At 40.4% G+C, this 13,939-nt stretch overlaps 2 protein-coding genes across 5 annotated transcripts in view; both read right to left on the minus strand.

The window, feature by feature from the left end:
• Positions 1-8,729: 8,729 nt before the first annotated feature.
• The window catches only part of PRORP (protein only RNase P catalytic subunit), a 137,578-nt gene continuing 132,368 nt past the window's right edge, over positions 8,730-13,939 (minus strand). For 3 of the 4 annotated variants that reach the window (XM_053594444.1, XM_053594445.1, XM_053594446.1), the window contains one exon: positions 10,932-11,184. In XM_053594444.1, the coding sequence (XP_053450419.1) occupies positions 11,053-11,184 (132 nt within the window). In that variant the 3' untranslated portion in view covers positions 10,932-11,052. Of the gene's footprint in view, positions 11,185-13,939 lie in introns of all 4 variants that reach the window. The other variant, XM_053594443.1, reaches the window with a different exon arrangement.
• LOC128587934 (60S ribosomal protein L6-like) lies at positions 13,020-13,884 on the minus strand. Its single transcript, XM_053594456.1, has one exon. The coding sequence runs from the start codon at positions 13,880-13,882 to the stop codon at positions 13,052-13,054; it is 831 nt and encodes a 276-aa protein (XP_053450431.1). The 5' UTR covers positions 13,883-13,884; the 3' UTR covers positions 13,020-13,051.

Below are 13,939 nucleotides of genomic sequence, written 5' to 3' on the forward strand. Positions count from 1 at the left end.
TATTTTATGGGATACAGCAATGCCCTAGCTTAAGATGACTGCTTCTTCTAATGAATTTATGTTATTGTGATTGGAATACATGAGGAAGAAGTGGTAGAAGACTGTAAGAATAAGGAAGTTTTCATTTTTTGTCAGCTGAAAAAAAAATGTTAACAAAGGGGTTTTATAGAGAATGATCCTTTTTTTTAAAAAGTGGGTATATGTGGTTTATGTACAGAAAAATAGGCATATGTATGCATAAAAATGTAACAGCAATAGACTGCTCAGCTGTGGAACAGAGGATAGGACAAAAATACAGCTTTGGATTCTGGGGCAAGGTCACTGAAAATTGGAAGAAAATAGGCCAGTTGTGGAGGCTCACACCTGGTAACTCTAGCAGTCTGGGAGGCTGAGGAGAGTGGATTGCTTGAGTCAGGAGTTCAAGACCCACACTGAGCAGAGTGAGACCCCGTCTCTACTAAAAATAGAAAAACTAGTCGGGCATAGTGTTCCGTGCCTGTAGTCCCAGTTACTCAGGAGACTGAGACAAAAGGATCGCTTAAGCCCAAGAGTTTGAGGTTGCTGTGAGCTATGATGCCATGGCACTCTACCCCAGGCAACACAGTGAGGGGCTGTCTCAAGAAAGAAAATTGGGTGGGCGTCGCCTGTGGCTCAGTGAGTAGTGCATCGGCCCCATGCAGCGAGGGTGGCGGGTTCACCTGGCCAAACTGCAACAAAAAATAGCCGGGAGTTGTGGTGAGCACCTGTGGTCCCAGCTTCTCCGGATGCTGAGGCAAGAGAATCGCCTAAGCCCAAGAGCTGGAGGTTGCTGTGAGCTGTGTGACGCCACAGCACTCTACAGAGGGCGAAAAAGTGAGACTGTCTCTAAAAAAAAAAACAAACAAACAAGGAAAACTGGGGCTGGGTGGGTGGCTCGGACTTGTAATCCTAGCACTCTGGAAGGCCAAGGTGGGTGGATTTCAAGACCAGCCTGAGCAAGAGTAAGACACTGTCTCTACTAAAAATAAAAAACTAAGGCAAGAGGATCACCTGAGCCCAAGAGTTTGAGGTTGCTGTGGGCTATGACGCCACCACACTCTACCAAGGGCGATGAAGTAAGACTCTTAAAAAAAAAAAAAAAAGAAAGAAAATTGGAAAAAAATACAAAAATGATTTATTTTTAAAGAATTAATAATATAGTAATTTTTTTTTTTTGAGACAGAGTCTCACTATGTTGCTCTCAGTAGAGTACTGTGGTGTCACAGCTTACAGCAACCTCAAACTCTTGGACTTAAGCGATTTTCTTGCCTCAGCCTCCCAAGTAGCTGGGACTATAGGTGCCAACCACAACGCCCGGCTATTTTCTTGTTGCAGTTGTTATTGTTATTTGGCTGGCCCAGGCCAGCTCGAACCCATCAGCCTCAGTGCATGTGGCTGGTGCTGTAACCAATGTGCTACAGGGGCCAGGCCAATACAGTAAATCTTAAGCAATAAATCTGAGTGAGGGACTTACGTTTCCGAACACTTGCCACAGCCATCTTCAAAGGAATTTATTTCAAGAGGTGGAAGCCTCATCCCATTGTTCCAACCTGAGATACCACTCTGCTCCAGCAGGGCCAAATGGATAGAACTGACAGAGAATTCCACTGGCACCTGACATTCTCTGTTCTGATGCAGTCATAGAAAGCACACAGTACAACTCTTTTAACAATACACTTTCAATATTTATTTATTTTTTTTATTAAATCATAGCTGTGTACATTAATGTGATCATGGGGCACCATACACTGGTTTCATAGACCGTTTGACACATTTTCATCACACTGGTTAACATAGCCTTTTCTTAGTTCTTGTGCTAAGACATTCACAGTCCACATTTCCTAAGTTTCACATATACCCTTGTAAGATGCACCGCAGGTGTAATCCCACCAATCTCCCTCCCTCAGCCCCCTCCGTTCCCTTTTCCCCTTCCCCCTATTCTTAGGTTGTAACTGGGTTATAGCTTTCATGTGAAAGCCATAAATTAGTTTCATAGTAGGGCTGAGTACATTGGATACTTTTTCTTCCATTCTTCAGATACTTTACTAAGAAGAATATGTTCCAGCTCCATCCATGTAAACATGAAAGAGGTAAAGTCTCCATCTTTCTTTTCTTTTTTTTTTTTTGTAGAGACAGAGGCTCATTTTATGGCCCTCTGTAGAGTGCCGTGGTCTCACACAGCTCACAGCAACCTCCAACTCCTGGGCTTAAGCGATTCTCTTGCCTCAGCCTCCCAAGCAGCTGGGACTACAGATGCCAGGACCACAACGCCTGGCTATTTTTTGGTTGCAGTTTGGCCGGGGCCGGGTTTGAACCCGCCACCCTCGGTACATGGGGCCAGCGCCTTACCGACTGAGCCACAGGCGCCGCCCAGTCTCCATCTTTCTTTAAGGCTGCATAATATTCCATGGTGTACATATACCACGATTTATTAATCCATTTGCGGATCGATGGGTACTTGGGCTTTTTCCATGACTTATCAATTATGAATAGGGCTGCAATAAACATTCCGGTACAAATATCTTTCTTATGATGTGATTTTTGGTCTTCTGGGTATATGCCTAGTAGAGGAATTATAGGATTGAATGGCAGATCTATTTTTAGATCTCTAAGTGTTCTCCAAACATCTTTCCAAAAGGAATGTATTAATTTGCATTCCCACCAGCAGTGTAGAAGTGTTCCCTTTTCTCCACATCCACGCCAACATCTCTGGTCTTGGAATTTTGTGATATAGGCTAATCTTACTGGAGTTAGATAATATCTCAAAGTAGTTTTGATTTGCATTTCTCTGATTAAAGATGATGAGCATTTTTTCATATGTCTGTAGGCCGCGCGCCTGTCTTCTTCAGAGAAGTTTCTCTTCAAGTCCCTTGCCCAGCCTCCGATGGGATCACTTGTTCTTTTCTTGCTTATACGTTTGAGTTCTCTATGGATTCTGGTTATTAAACCTTTGTTGGAGACATAGCCTGCAAATATCTTCTCCCATTCTGAGGGCTGTTTGCTTGCTTTACTTACTGTGTTCTTGGCTGTGCGGAAGCTTTTCAGTTTGATCAGGTCCCAGTAGTGTAATTTTGAAGCTGCTTCAATTGCCCGGAGCAGGGGGGCGTCCTCCTCATAAAATACTCGCCCAGACGATTTCTTCAAGGGTTTTCCCTGCACTTTCTTCTAGTATTTTTATAGTTTCATGTCTTAAGTTTAAATCTTTAATCCAGTGAGAGTCTATGTTAGTTAATGATGAAAGGTGTGGGTCCTGTTTCAGTCTTCTGCAGGTTGCCAGCCAGTTCACCCAGCACCATTTGTTAAATAGGGAATCTTTTCCCCAGTGAATGTTTTTAATTGGCTTGTCAAACATTAAATAACAGTAAGTAGCTGGATTCATCTCTTGGTTCTCTAGTCTGTTCCAGACATCTACTTCTCTGTTTTTGTGCCAGTACCATGCTGTTTTGATCACTATCGATTTGTAGTATAGTCTGAGGTCTGGTAGCGTGATTCCTCCTGCTTTGTTTTTATTTCTGAGTAATGTCTTGGCTATTCGAGGTTTTTTCTGATTCCATATAAAATGAAGTATTGTTTTTTCAAGATCTTTAAAGTATGACAGTGGAACTTTAATAGGGATTCTGTTAAAATTATATATTGCTTTGGGTAGTATGGACATTTTAACAATGTTGATTCTTTCCAGCCATGAGCATGGTATGTTTTTCCATTTGTTAACATTTTCAGCTGTTTCTTTTCTTCGAGTTTCATAGTTCTCTTTATAAAGATCTTTCACGTCCTTTGTTAGATAAACTCCCAAATATTTCATCCTCTTTGGCACTACTGTGAATGGTATGGAGTCCTTAACTGTTTTTTCAGCTTGGCTATTGTTGGTATGTATAAAGGCTACCAATTTATGAATGTTGATTTTGTAACCTGAGACGCTGCTGTATTCCTTGATCACTTCTAAGAGTTTTGTAGTAGAATCCCTGGTGTTTTCCAGATATACAATCATATCATCGGTGAAGAGGGAAAGTTTGATCTCTTCTGACCCTATATGGATACCCTTGATCACCTTTTCTTCCCTAATTGCAGTGGCTAAAACTTCCATTACAATGTTAAAGAGCAATGGAGACAATGGGCAGCCTTGTCTGGTTCCTGACCTGAGTGGAAATGATTTCAATTTAACTCCATTCAATATGATATTGGCTGTGGGTTTGCTGTAGATGGCCTCTATCAGTTTAAGAAGTCCCTTCTATACCAGTTTTCTTAAGTGTTCTGATCATGAAGGGATGCTGTATATTATCAAAATCTTTTTCTGCATCGAGAGAATCGTATTAACTTTTTTAATTTGTTTATGTGCTGAATTATACTTACAGATTTATGGATATTGAACCGGCCTTGAGACCCTGGGATAAAACCAACTTGGTCATGATGTATAATTTGTTTGATGTGTTGCTGGATTCTGTTTGTTAGGATCTTGTTGAATATTTTTGCATCTATATTCATTAGTGATATTGGTCTATAATTTTCTTTTCTTGTTGGGTCTTTTCCTGGTTTGGGGATCAGGGTGATGTTTGCTTCATAGAACGTGTTGGGTAGTCTTCCTTCTTTTTCTACATTTTGGAACAGATTGAGTAATATAGGTACTAATTCCTCTTTAAAGGTTTGGTAGAATTCTGACGTGAAGCCATCTGGTCCTGGGCTTTTCTTTTTAGGGAGGTTTTGTATGGTTGATGCTATTTCAGAACTTTATACGGGCCTGTTCAACATTTCCACTTGATTCTGGCTAAGTCTTGGAAGGTGACGTGCTTCCAAGTATTGGTCAATTTCCTTCAGATTTTCATATTTCTGAGAATAAAGTTTCTTTAATATTCATTAAGGATTTTTTGAATTTCTGAGGAGTCTGTTATTTCGTCTTTGTCGTTTCTGATTGATGTGATTAGAGATTTTACTCTTTCTTTCCTGATTAGGTTGGCCAAAGGTTTATCTATTTTATTGACCTTTTCAAAAAATCAACTTTTTGATTTATTGATCTGTTGTATAATTCTTTTGTTTTCAATTTCATTTAATTTTGCTCTAATATTGGTTATTTCTTTTCTTCTACTGGGTTTGGGTTGGAATATTCTTTTCCAGTTGCTTGAGATGTCCCATTAAGTTGTTAACTTCCTCTCTTTCCATTCTCTTGAGGAAGGCTTGCAGTGCTATAAATTTCCCTCTTAGGACTGCCTTTGTGGTATCCCAGAGGTTCTGATAATTCGTGTCTTCATTGTCGTTTTGTTCCAAAAATTTGGCAATTTCCTTCTTAATCTCATCTCTGACCCAGCTATCATTCAGCATAAGGTTATTTAACTTCCATGTTTTTGTATGAGTATGCAGATTCCTGTTGTTACTGAGCTCAACTTTTATTCCACCGTGGTCCGAGAAGATGCAAGGAATAATTTCTATTCCTTTAAATTTACTCAGGTTAGACTTGTGACCTAAGATGTGATCGATTTTGGAGTATGTTCTGTGGGCTGATGAGAAGTATGTTTATTCAGTTTTGTTGGGATGAAATGTTCTGTAGATGTCTGCTAAATCCAAATGTTGGATGGTTAGGTTTAAATCTAAAATTTCTTTGCTCAGCTTCTTTCTGGAGGATCGATCCAACACTGCCAAAGGAGTGTTGAAATCTCTAACTATTATGAAGCTGGAGGAAATCAAGTTGCTCATGTCTGTTAGAGTTTCTCTTATAAATTGAGGTGCATTCTGGTTGGGTGCATAGATATTAATAATTGAGATCTCATCATATTGAGCATTACCCTTAACAAATATGAAGTGACCATTCTTATCCTTCCTTACTTTTGTTGGTTTAAAGTCTATTGTATCTGCAAATAGAATTGCAACACCTGCTTTTTTCTGATTACCATTTGCCTGAAATATGGATGACCATCCTTTCACCCTGAGTCTGTATTTGTCTTTTAAGGTAAGATGTGACTCTTGTATGCAACAAATATCTGGCCTGAGTTTTTGTATCCAGTCAGCTAACCTGTGTATCTTTAGAGGACAGTTTAAGCTGTTCACATTAATGGAGAATATTTTGGGTATCGAGTTTTTCGAACGTCCAGTGGACATTTTTAATCCTTTCACCAGTGTGGAAGTTGGAGTTTGATCAAAAGTTTCTGAGTGAGTTTACTTTTTTTTTTTTTTTTCTTTTTTTTTTATTGTTGGGGATTCATTGAGGGTACAATAAGCCAGTTACACTGATTGCAATTGTTAGCTGAGTGAGTTTACTTTTGTGGTAGAGGATTGGGTTGGTCGTTATGGAGGATAGGTCTGAGAATATCCTGAAGAGCTGGTTTGGTTATGGCAAATTTCTTCAACATATGAATGTCATTAAAGTATTTAATTTCTCCATCATAAATGAAACTCAGTTTAGCTGGATACAGGATCCGGGGTTGAAAGTTATTTTGCTTTAGGAGATTAAAAGTTGATGACCACCCTCTTCTGGCTTGAAAAGTTTCAGCAGAGAGATCTGCAGTCATTCTAATATTCTTCCCTTTGTAGGTAATGGTTTTCTTACATCTGACTGCTTTGAGAATTTTCTCCTTCATATTAACTTTAGTGAAGTTAATTATGATATGCCTGGGGGATGTCCTATTGGGATTGAGTTGTGCTGGGGTTCTGAAGCTGTCTGCTATCTGAATTTCAGAATCTCTAGGCATGTCTGGAAATTCTCTTTCATAATTTCATGGAGAAGGGCCTCTGTGCCTAGCGAGGGCACTTCATCGGTTTCATGGATTCCAATGAGGCAGATATTAGCCTTCTTCGAATTATCCCAGAGTTCTCTGAGAGAATGATCCGTTTTTGCTCTCCATTTCTCTTCCTCTTTGAGAGTTTGGGAGCGTTCAAAGGCTTTGTCTTCAATGTCAGAAATCCTTTCTTCTGCTTGCTCCCCTCTGTTACTGAGGGATTCTACTGTATTTTTCAGATCTTTGAGGGCTGCAAATTCTTGTTTCAGTGTGTCTAAATCTTTGGTGGTTTTGTCTTTAAATTCTTGAGGCAACTTTTGAATTTCTCGTCAAATTCGTAATTCCGACTTTTGAATTGCTGCTCGAATTTCTAAACTTTCTTGTTTTTTTTTTGTTGTAGAGACAAAGTCTCATCTTAAGTAGAGTGCCGTGGCCTCACACAGTTCACAGCAACCTCCAACTCCTGGGCTTAAGCGATTTTCTTGCCTCACCCTCCCAAGTAGCTGGGTCTACAGGCGCCTGCCACAACGCCTGGCTATTTTTTCGTTGCAGTTTGGCTGGGGCTGGGTTTGAACCCGCCACCCTCGGTATATGGGGCCGGTGCCTTACCGACTGAGCCACAGGCGCCGCCCACTGCTCGAATTTCTAATTCCAAATTTTTCTCCACTTTATTAATCTTGTTTGCAATCCAAATTCTGAATTCAATTTCTGACATCACGGCCAGTTGTTTATGAATGGGATCTTCAGGACTTTCAATATTTAGATGTGAACTGAACTTGATATCAAATAATGTTCTAGTCCAACTGAGAGTGATGAGGCAATCTGACCTTGTCTCATTAAAATGAATTAATGTCTAACATAGTAGAAATTAAAAGCTCTACCAATGATTTCTCAAGTATTTGCTTCTTGGGGTGGATTTTAAATAGCTCCAAAGAGATGATTAGGGTAGTCATTTAATTTAATATGGTTGGAATTAATCCTATACATCAAATTTTTGTCAGAAGTTACAAAAAGTCAGTACTACTACTATTTATAATACATCATCGTGGTTATCTTAATAACTCAATCTACTTGATAAGTGTATACTTCTGAGGGCATCTGGTAACAAAACAAACTATTTTTTTTTTATTTTTTATTTTTTTGTAGAGACAGAGTCTCACTCTACTGCCCTCGGTAGAGTGCCGTGGCATCACACAGCTCACAGCAACCTCCAACTCCTGGGCTTAAGCGATTCTCTTGCCTCAGCCTCCTGAGTAGCTGGGACTACAGGCACCCGCCACAACGCCCGGCTATTTTTTGGTTGCAGTTTGGCCGGGGCCGGGTTTGAACCCGCCACCCTCGGTATATGGGGCCGGCACCTTACCGACTGAGCCACAGGCGCCGCCCAAAACAAACTATTTTTAACTGCTATTGATAACTAGATAAATGTCTTCCTCTTATCAATTCCCAGTTGAAGGCCAGTTGTGTATGTGTATTCCAGAGTCTCTGGAAGCACTGGTCAGCTCAAATGCTACCAGTCAAGAACAAACTAGGGTAGAAAGAGCTTCAGGGAACCATGAAACAGCATAAACAGTATAAAATAGAGATGACAAAAGAAAATTAAGAGAGGTTATTTCTCAAATTATTGTATTTACTCATCTGTGTTCCTGTCTCTCATATTTTCTTTCAACCCATGATTATGCCTCTTCTAGGTAGATCTCTGAAGGGATCTTATATACAGATCCCTTTGTTTATATACAGTATACATCAAGCAGACTACTTGTCACAGGCTGGGACAGGGCAGGGAAAAGCTAGTCATCTTTCCTTTCTTTACCATCTTCAGTGCCTTTTGCTAACTTCCTTTCTTTTTGACCCAGGGTCTGGCTTTGTTGCCCAAGTTAGAGTGCCTTGGTGTCAGACTGGCTCACAGCACCTCAAACTGCTGCCTCCTGAGTAGCTGGGACTACAGGTGCCTGCCACAAGGCCCGGCTAATTTTTTCTATTTTTTTTTAGAGATGGGGGTGTGTGTCTCATACTTGCTCAGGCTATTCTTGAGCACCTGAGCTTATGCATTCCTCCTACCTCAGCTTCCCTGAGTGCTAAGATTACAGGCCCAAGCCACCATGCCTAGCCGAAAGTACAGCTATTTAAAGGATTACTTCTTTTCATTGCATCTTTGCCCTCACTTGACAGGTAGCTTTTGTTTTACTCAGTTATCACAAACAGACAGCCTAAGTGTTTGTTACTGCTTTCCTTCAAAGAATCCTCACACCCCAAGGTCACTGTGGCAGTGCATTTTATTCTGAGCAGCCCCAGAATGGGTCCCACTCCTGGAAAGAGGACAGATATATCTCAATTTATCTCAAACAGAAGTTAGAGTTCTGTTTTTGAATGGTATTAAAAGCTATTAAGGAACTTTTTTTTTTTTTTTTTTTTTTTTTGTAGAGACAGAGTCTCACTGTACCACCCTCGGGTAGAGTGCCGTGGCGTCACACGGCTCACAGCAACCTCTAACTCTTGGGCTTACATGATTCTCTTGCCTCAGCCTCCCGAGCAGCTGGGACTACAGGCGCCCGCCACAACGCCCGGCTATTTTTTTGTTGCAGTTTGGCCGGGGCTGGGTTTGAACCCGCCACCCTCGGCATGGAACTTTTAAAAAATATAATTTCTCTTCCACAATGTTCTACACTGGTGAACCATCTGGGATACTTGGGCCCTTAAGAGGTACTCCATTGTTCCTAACCTGTTGTTCTTTACCTCCTTTCTGTTATGTGGCTAACAACAAAGTTTCTAAATCTAAATATGGGATGTGCTACCATTCAGCCTGAGTTCCCCTAGCTCAGTGGGTAGGGTGCTGGTCACATGTAAGGCTGGTGGGTTCGAACCCTGCCCGGGCCAGCTAAAACAATGACAACTGCAACAAAAAACAATAGCCAGGTGTTGTGATGGGCGCCTGTAGTCCCAGCTACTTGGGAGCCTGAGGCAAGAGAATTGCTTAAGCCCAAGAGTTTGAGGTTGCTATGAGCTGTGACACCATGGCACTCTACTGAGGGTGACATAGTAAGATTCTGTCTCAAAAAAAAAAAAACTAGGATAGTTCTTCTGTTGGAGAGCAGACATACAGTAATGCTGAATCTAGAAAATGGGTAAGAAGATGAAACATCTGTGACCCATGCCTGTAATCCTACTACTGGAGAGGCCAAAGCAGTAGATTGCTTGAGCTCACAGGTTCAAGACCAGTCTGAGCCAGAATGAGACCCTGTCTCTAAAAATACCCTGGCGTTGTGGCAGGCACCTATAGTCCAGCTACTCGGAAGGCTGAGGCAAGAGAATCACTTGAGCTCAAGAGTTTGAGTTTGCTGTAAACTATGACGCCATGACATTCTACCAAGGGCAACAAAGTGAGACTCTGTCTCAAAAAAAAAAAAAAAGGTGTTTACAAAATGCTGAACCATTTTGGAAAAGAACTTATAGAATGAAGAAGAAATCATCATAATCTAAAAAGAAGTGATTGCTCCTCTTCTTCAACCACAATTATTGTATGATAAATAATTAAAAGTTGGCCAGTTTACCACAGAGGACCATAAATAATTCCCTGTGGGTAGAAGATACTGTACAGATAATAAGACAAAGTCGGGCGGCGCTTGTGGCTCAGTGAGCAAGGGTGCCGGCCCCATATACCGATGGTGGTGGGTTCAAACCCAGCCCCGGCCAAACTGCAACCACCACAACAAAAAAAAATAGCCAGACGTTGTGGCAGGCGCCTGTAGTCCCAGCTACTTGGGAGGCTGAGGCAAGAGAATCACCTAAAAACCCAGGAGTTGGAGGCTGCTGTGAGCTATGATGTCATAGCACTCTACCGAGGGTGAAAAGTGAGACTCTGTCTCTAAAAAAAAAAAAATAAAAAAAAAATAAGACAAAGTCAGAGATGGGAGAAGAGGTTTAGAAACAACATGAGTATCCCAAGGCCAGAAGGATTGGTCCTGCCATTGGTAGGCCTGGAAGATGAGGTCAAAAGTAGCAAAATGGATATGAAAAGTATTACTTGTCACCCAACTAAGTAGAATAGCTGGTTCCATAGGAGAAATGGAGGCTTCAGTCTGTACTGAGTTTTCCAACTCTGGATAAGCCTCTGAAAATAAATGCTAGAGAAAAAATGAAGCTGGTTGTGAAAAGATGTTATATTTCATTTAATTAAAAAATCAATTTGTTGACATATAAAGAAAACAGTGTTAATAGAACCCTTTCATGTTCAGTAGAGAGGCAATGCCCTAAACAAGCATCAATTTTAAGAGCTCTGCTGGCAAGAAGGAGGGCACTCAAACACAATTTTGCACAGAGGTAAGAGTCTTTACGTTTTTTGGTGGAGGCAAAGCCATTTGGTTGGCACTTCGTAGGAATATCTTTCCACCAGGTCTTCGTCATATGGTATGTGCCATGAATCTCCAGTTGTTTGCACCACTGTGTTATAGATGAGAATATGCTGTTGAGTTAAAAAGAGAATCAAACATTGAGAATAACACTAAAGGGTTACCTGGCTTTTTCCTTTTCTTTTCTGACAACTTCTCACTTTGCTTCAGAGGAGTATTGTCTTACTTAACACTGGATTTTCAAAGAGCAGCTAACTCTGCAAAGATGAACCCTAGTATTAGGAGTTTATTTTTTCAGGGTAGGGAGGGTTATTTTGAAAGTGAAGGACTTTCTATAGAAGCAAGACAGTTATATGATACAGATTTCCTTTTGTTGGCTTTATCAATTTTGTGTGTGAGAGTGAAAAATTTCAAATAGCGTTGGCCCTTTGTACCTGTGAGTTCTGCATCTGTGGATTCAACCAACTGTGGATCAAAAAAAAAATAATATATATATATATATTTTTTTTTGAGACAGAGCCTCAAGCTGTCACCCTGGGTAGAGTGCCGTGGCCTCACAGCTCACAGCAACCTCAAACTCCTGGGCTCAAGAGATTCTCCTGCCTCTGCCTCCCAAGTAGCTGGGACTACAGGTGCCTGCCACAATGCTCGCCTATTTTTTGGTTGTAGCCGTCATTGTTGTTTGGTGGGCCAGGCTGGATTCGAACCTGCCAGCTCAGGTGTATGTGGCTGGCGCCTTAGCCACTTGAGTCATAGGCGCCAAGCCCAATCAAAAATAATTTTTAAAAATTCCATCTATACTGACATGTATAGACTTTTTTTGGCCATTATTCCCATAACAATACAGAAACAACTATTTACATACTATTTATGTTGTATTAGGTATTGTAAATAGTCTACAGGTGATTTTAAGCACACAGGAGGATATGTATAGGTGATATGCCAATGCTACATTATTTTATATAAGAGACTTGAACATCTGGGGATTTTGGTATCTGAGGGATATCCTGGAACCAATCCCCTACAAGGGATAATTGTATACAAAAGTAGAGAAATCATATAATGAACTCCCATGTATCTATCACCTAGCTCCAACCATTAGCAACTCCTTGCTAATCTGATTTCATCCATACCCCACCTACTTTCTGGCCCCATCCCCTCACCAAAGATTATTTTGAAGCAAATCTCAGATATATCATTTCTTCTGTAATATTTTGGTATGTATCTCTAAGAGATAAGGACTTATAAATGTAAGATAAGTACTCCTATTGTACTTAAGAATTAGTAATTCTTCAACATCATCACATTTCTACTTTGTTTCCCCAATTATTATATACGTACATGTATTTTAGTTTATTTTTCTGAATAGAAATCAAAAGGCTATTACATTGTGATAGGCTGAAATATCTTTATTGCCTTTTTTGTCTTGTCTTTTAATATTCTAGAGGTTCCTTTTCCATTTTTTTCTTTCCATTTCTATTTTTCTTGCAACTTTTTGTTGTTTTTGAAAAAAAATCACATCAGTTGACCTCTATGATTCCCACCAATAAAGTCGTGATTTTGCTGACTGAATCCCTTTGGTATCATCTGATACCATATTTTTTAAATAAATTTTGGATATTTTTATTTATTTTTAAATTGACAAATAAAAATTGTATATATTCATCATGTACAACATGTTTTGAAGTATGTATACGTTATGGAAAGGCTAAATTGAGCTAATTAACACAGGCATTACCTCATATACTTATCTTTTTTTTTTTTTTTGAGACAGAGTCTCACTTTGTCACCCTCAGTAGAGTGCCATGGTGTCATAGCTCACAGCAACCTCAAACTCCTGGGTTCAAGTGTCCCTTTTTCCTCAGCCTCCCAAGTAGCTAGGACTACAGGCACCTGCCACAACGCTGGCTATTTTTATTTTTTATTTTTTTTTATTTTTTAAAATCTATTAGCCGTTTAATTAGGTTCTCTTTAAGAAATTTAAAACACCATTTTATGAGGGTAAGCTCCATTTGTCAGGGCAAACACGCATCGCAGGTAGCCCTGGAGCTGAGGAATAGCCTTGATCTTCGGTAAAATTTGCGAGTCCACAGCTTTTTGATCAACCTTGCGCTGTTCTGTTATCTCATATTTCTCTTTTTCTGTGGTGAAGATCTCACCTTCCTGGTGTCTGGGCTTCCGGAGCTGCTTCTTCTTGAAATAAGCATCAGTAAGATGCTTTGGGATTTTAACATTACTGATGTCAATTTTTGTGGTGGTGGCGATGACAAATTTCTGATGTGTCCTTCGTAGAGGAACTCTATTAAGGGACAGAGGTCCAGTCACAAGTAGCAAGCCACTGCCCAGTTGCTTTAGGAAAACCACTCTCTTGCCTCTGTGGCGTCCAGTGAGGATAATTAGAATGGTCCCGGGTGTGATGCTAGATCGCAGTTTTCTCACATGCTGACTGAATGGTTTTTTGCCATGGCTCAATAGCTTTCGAGGCACATCTTCAGTGGGATAGTATCTAGGCATTTTGCAAAGTTTAATGACCTGAGTACCACCATTCTTGTCCCCACCAACTGGTTTTGTAACAGTGGCAAGGACCTTCGCCTTCTTTTTCTTTTCAATCTTGGATTTAGCTGCTGAGTATTTCCTCTTATACATAGCCTTTCTCGAATACATGGCAGATCGGGAATATCTGCCTATTCCTCTGACAAGAACAGGATTTCTGCTGCAGTGGGGCTTCCCCTTCTTGGCCTTAGGCCTCTTCTCTTTATTAACAGGTTTCTTCTCTTTAGAAACCGGCTTCTCAACTTTTTCACCCACCATCTTGCAAGATGGGAAAGAGAACTAAAGTCTCAACGCTGGCTATTTTTAGAGATAGGG

The sequence above is a fragment of the Nycticebus coucang genome, chromosome 6, assembly GCF_027406575.1.
Source record: "Nycticebus coucang isolate mNycCou1 chromosome 6, mNycCou1.pri, whole genome shotgun sequence".
Lineage (NCBI taxonomy): Eukaryota > Metazoa > Chordata > Mammalia > Primates > Lorisidae > Nycticebus > Nycticebus coucang.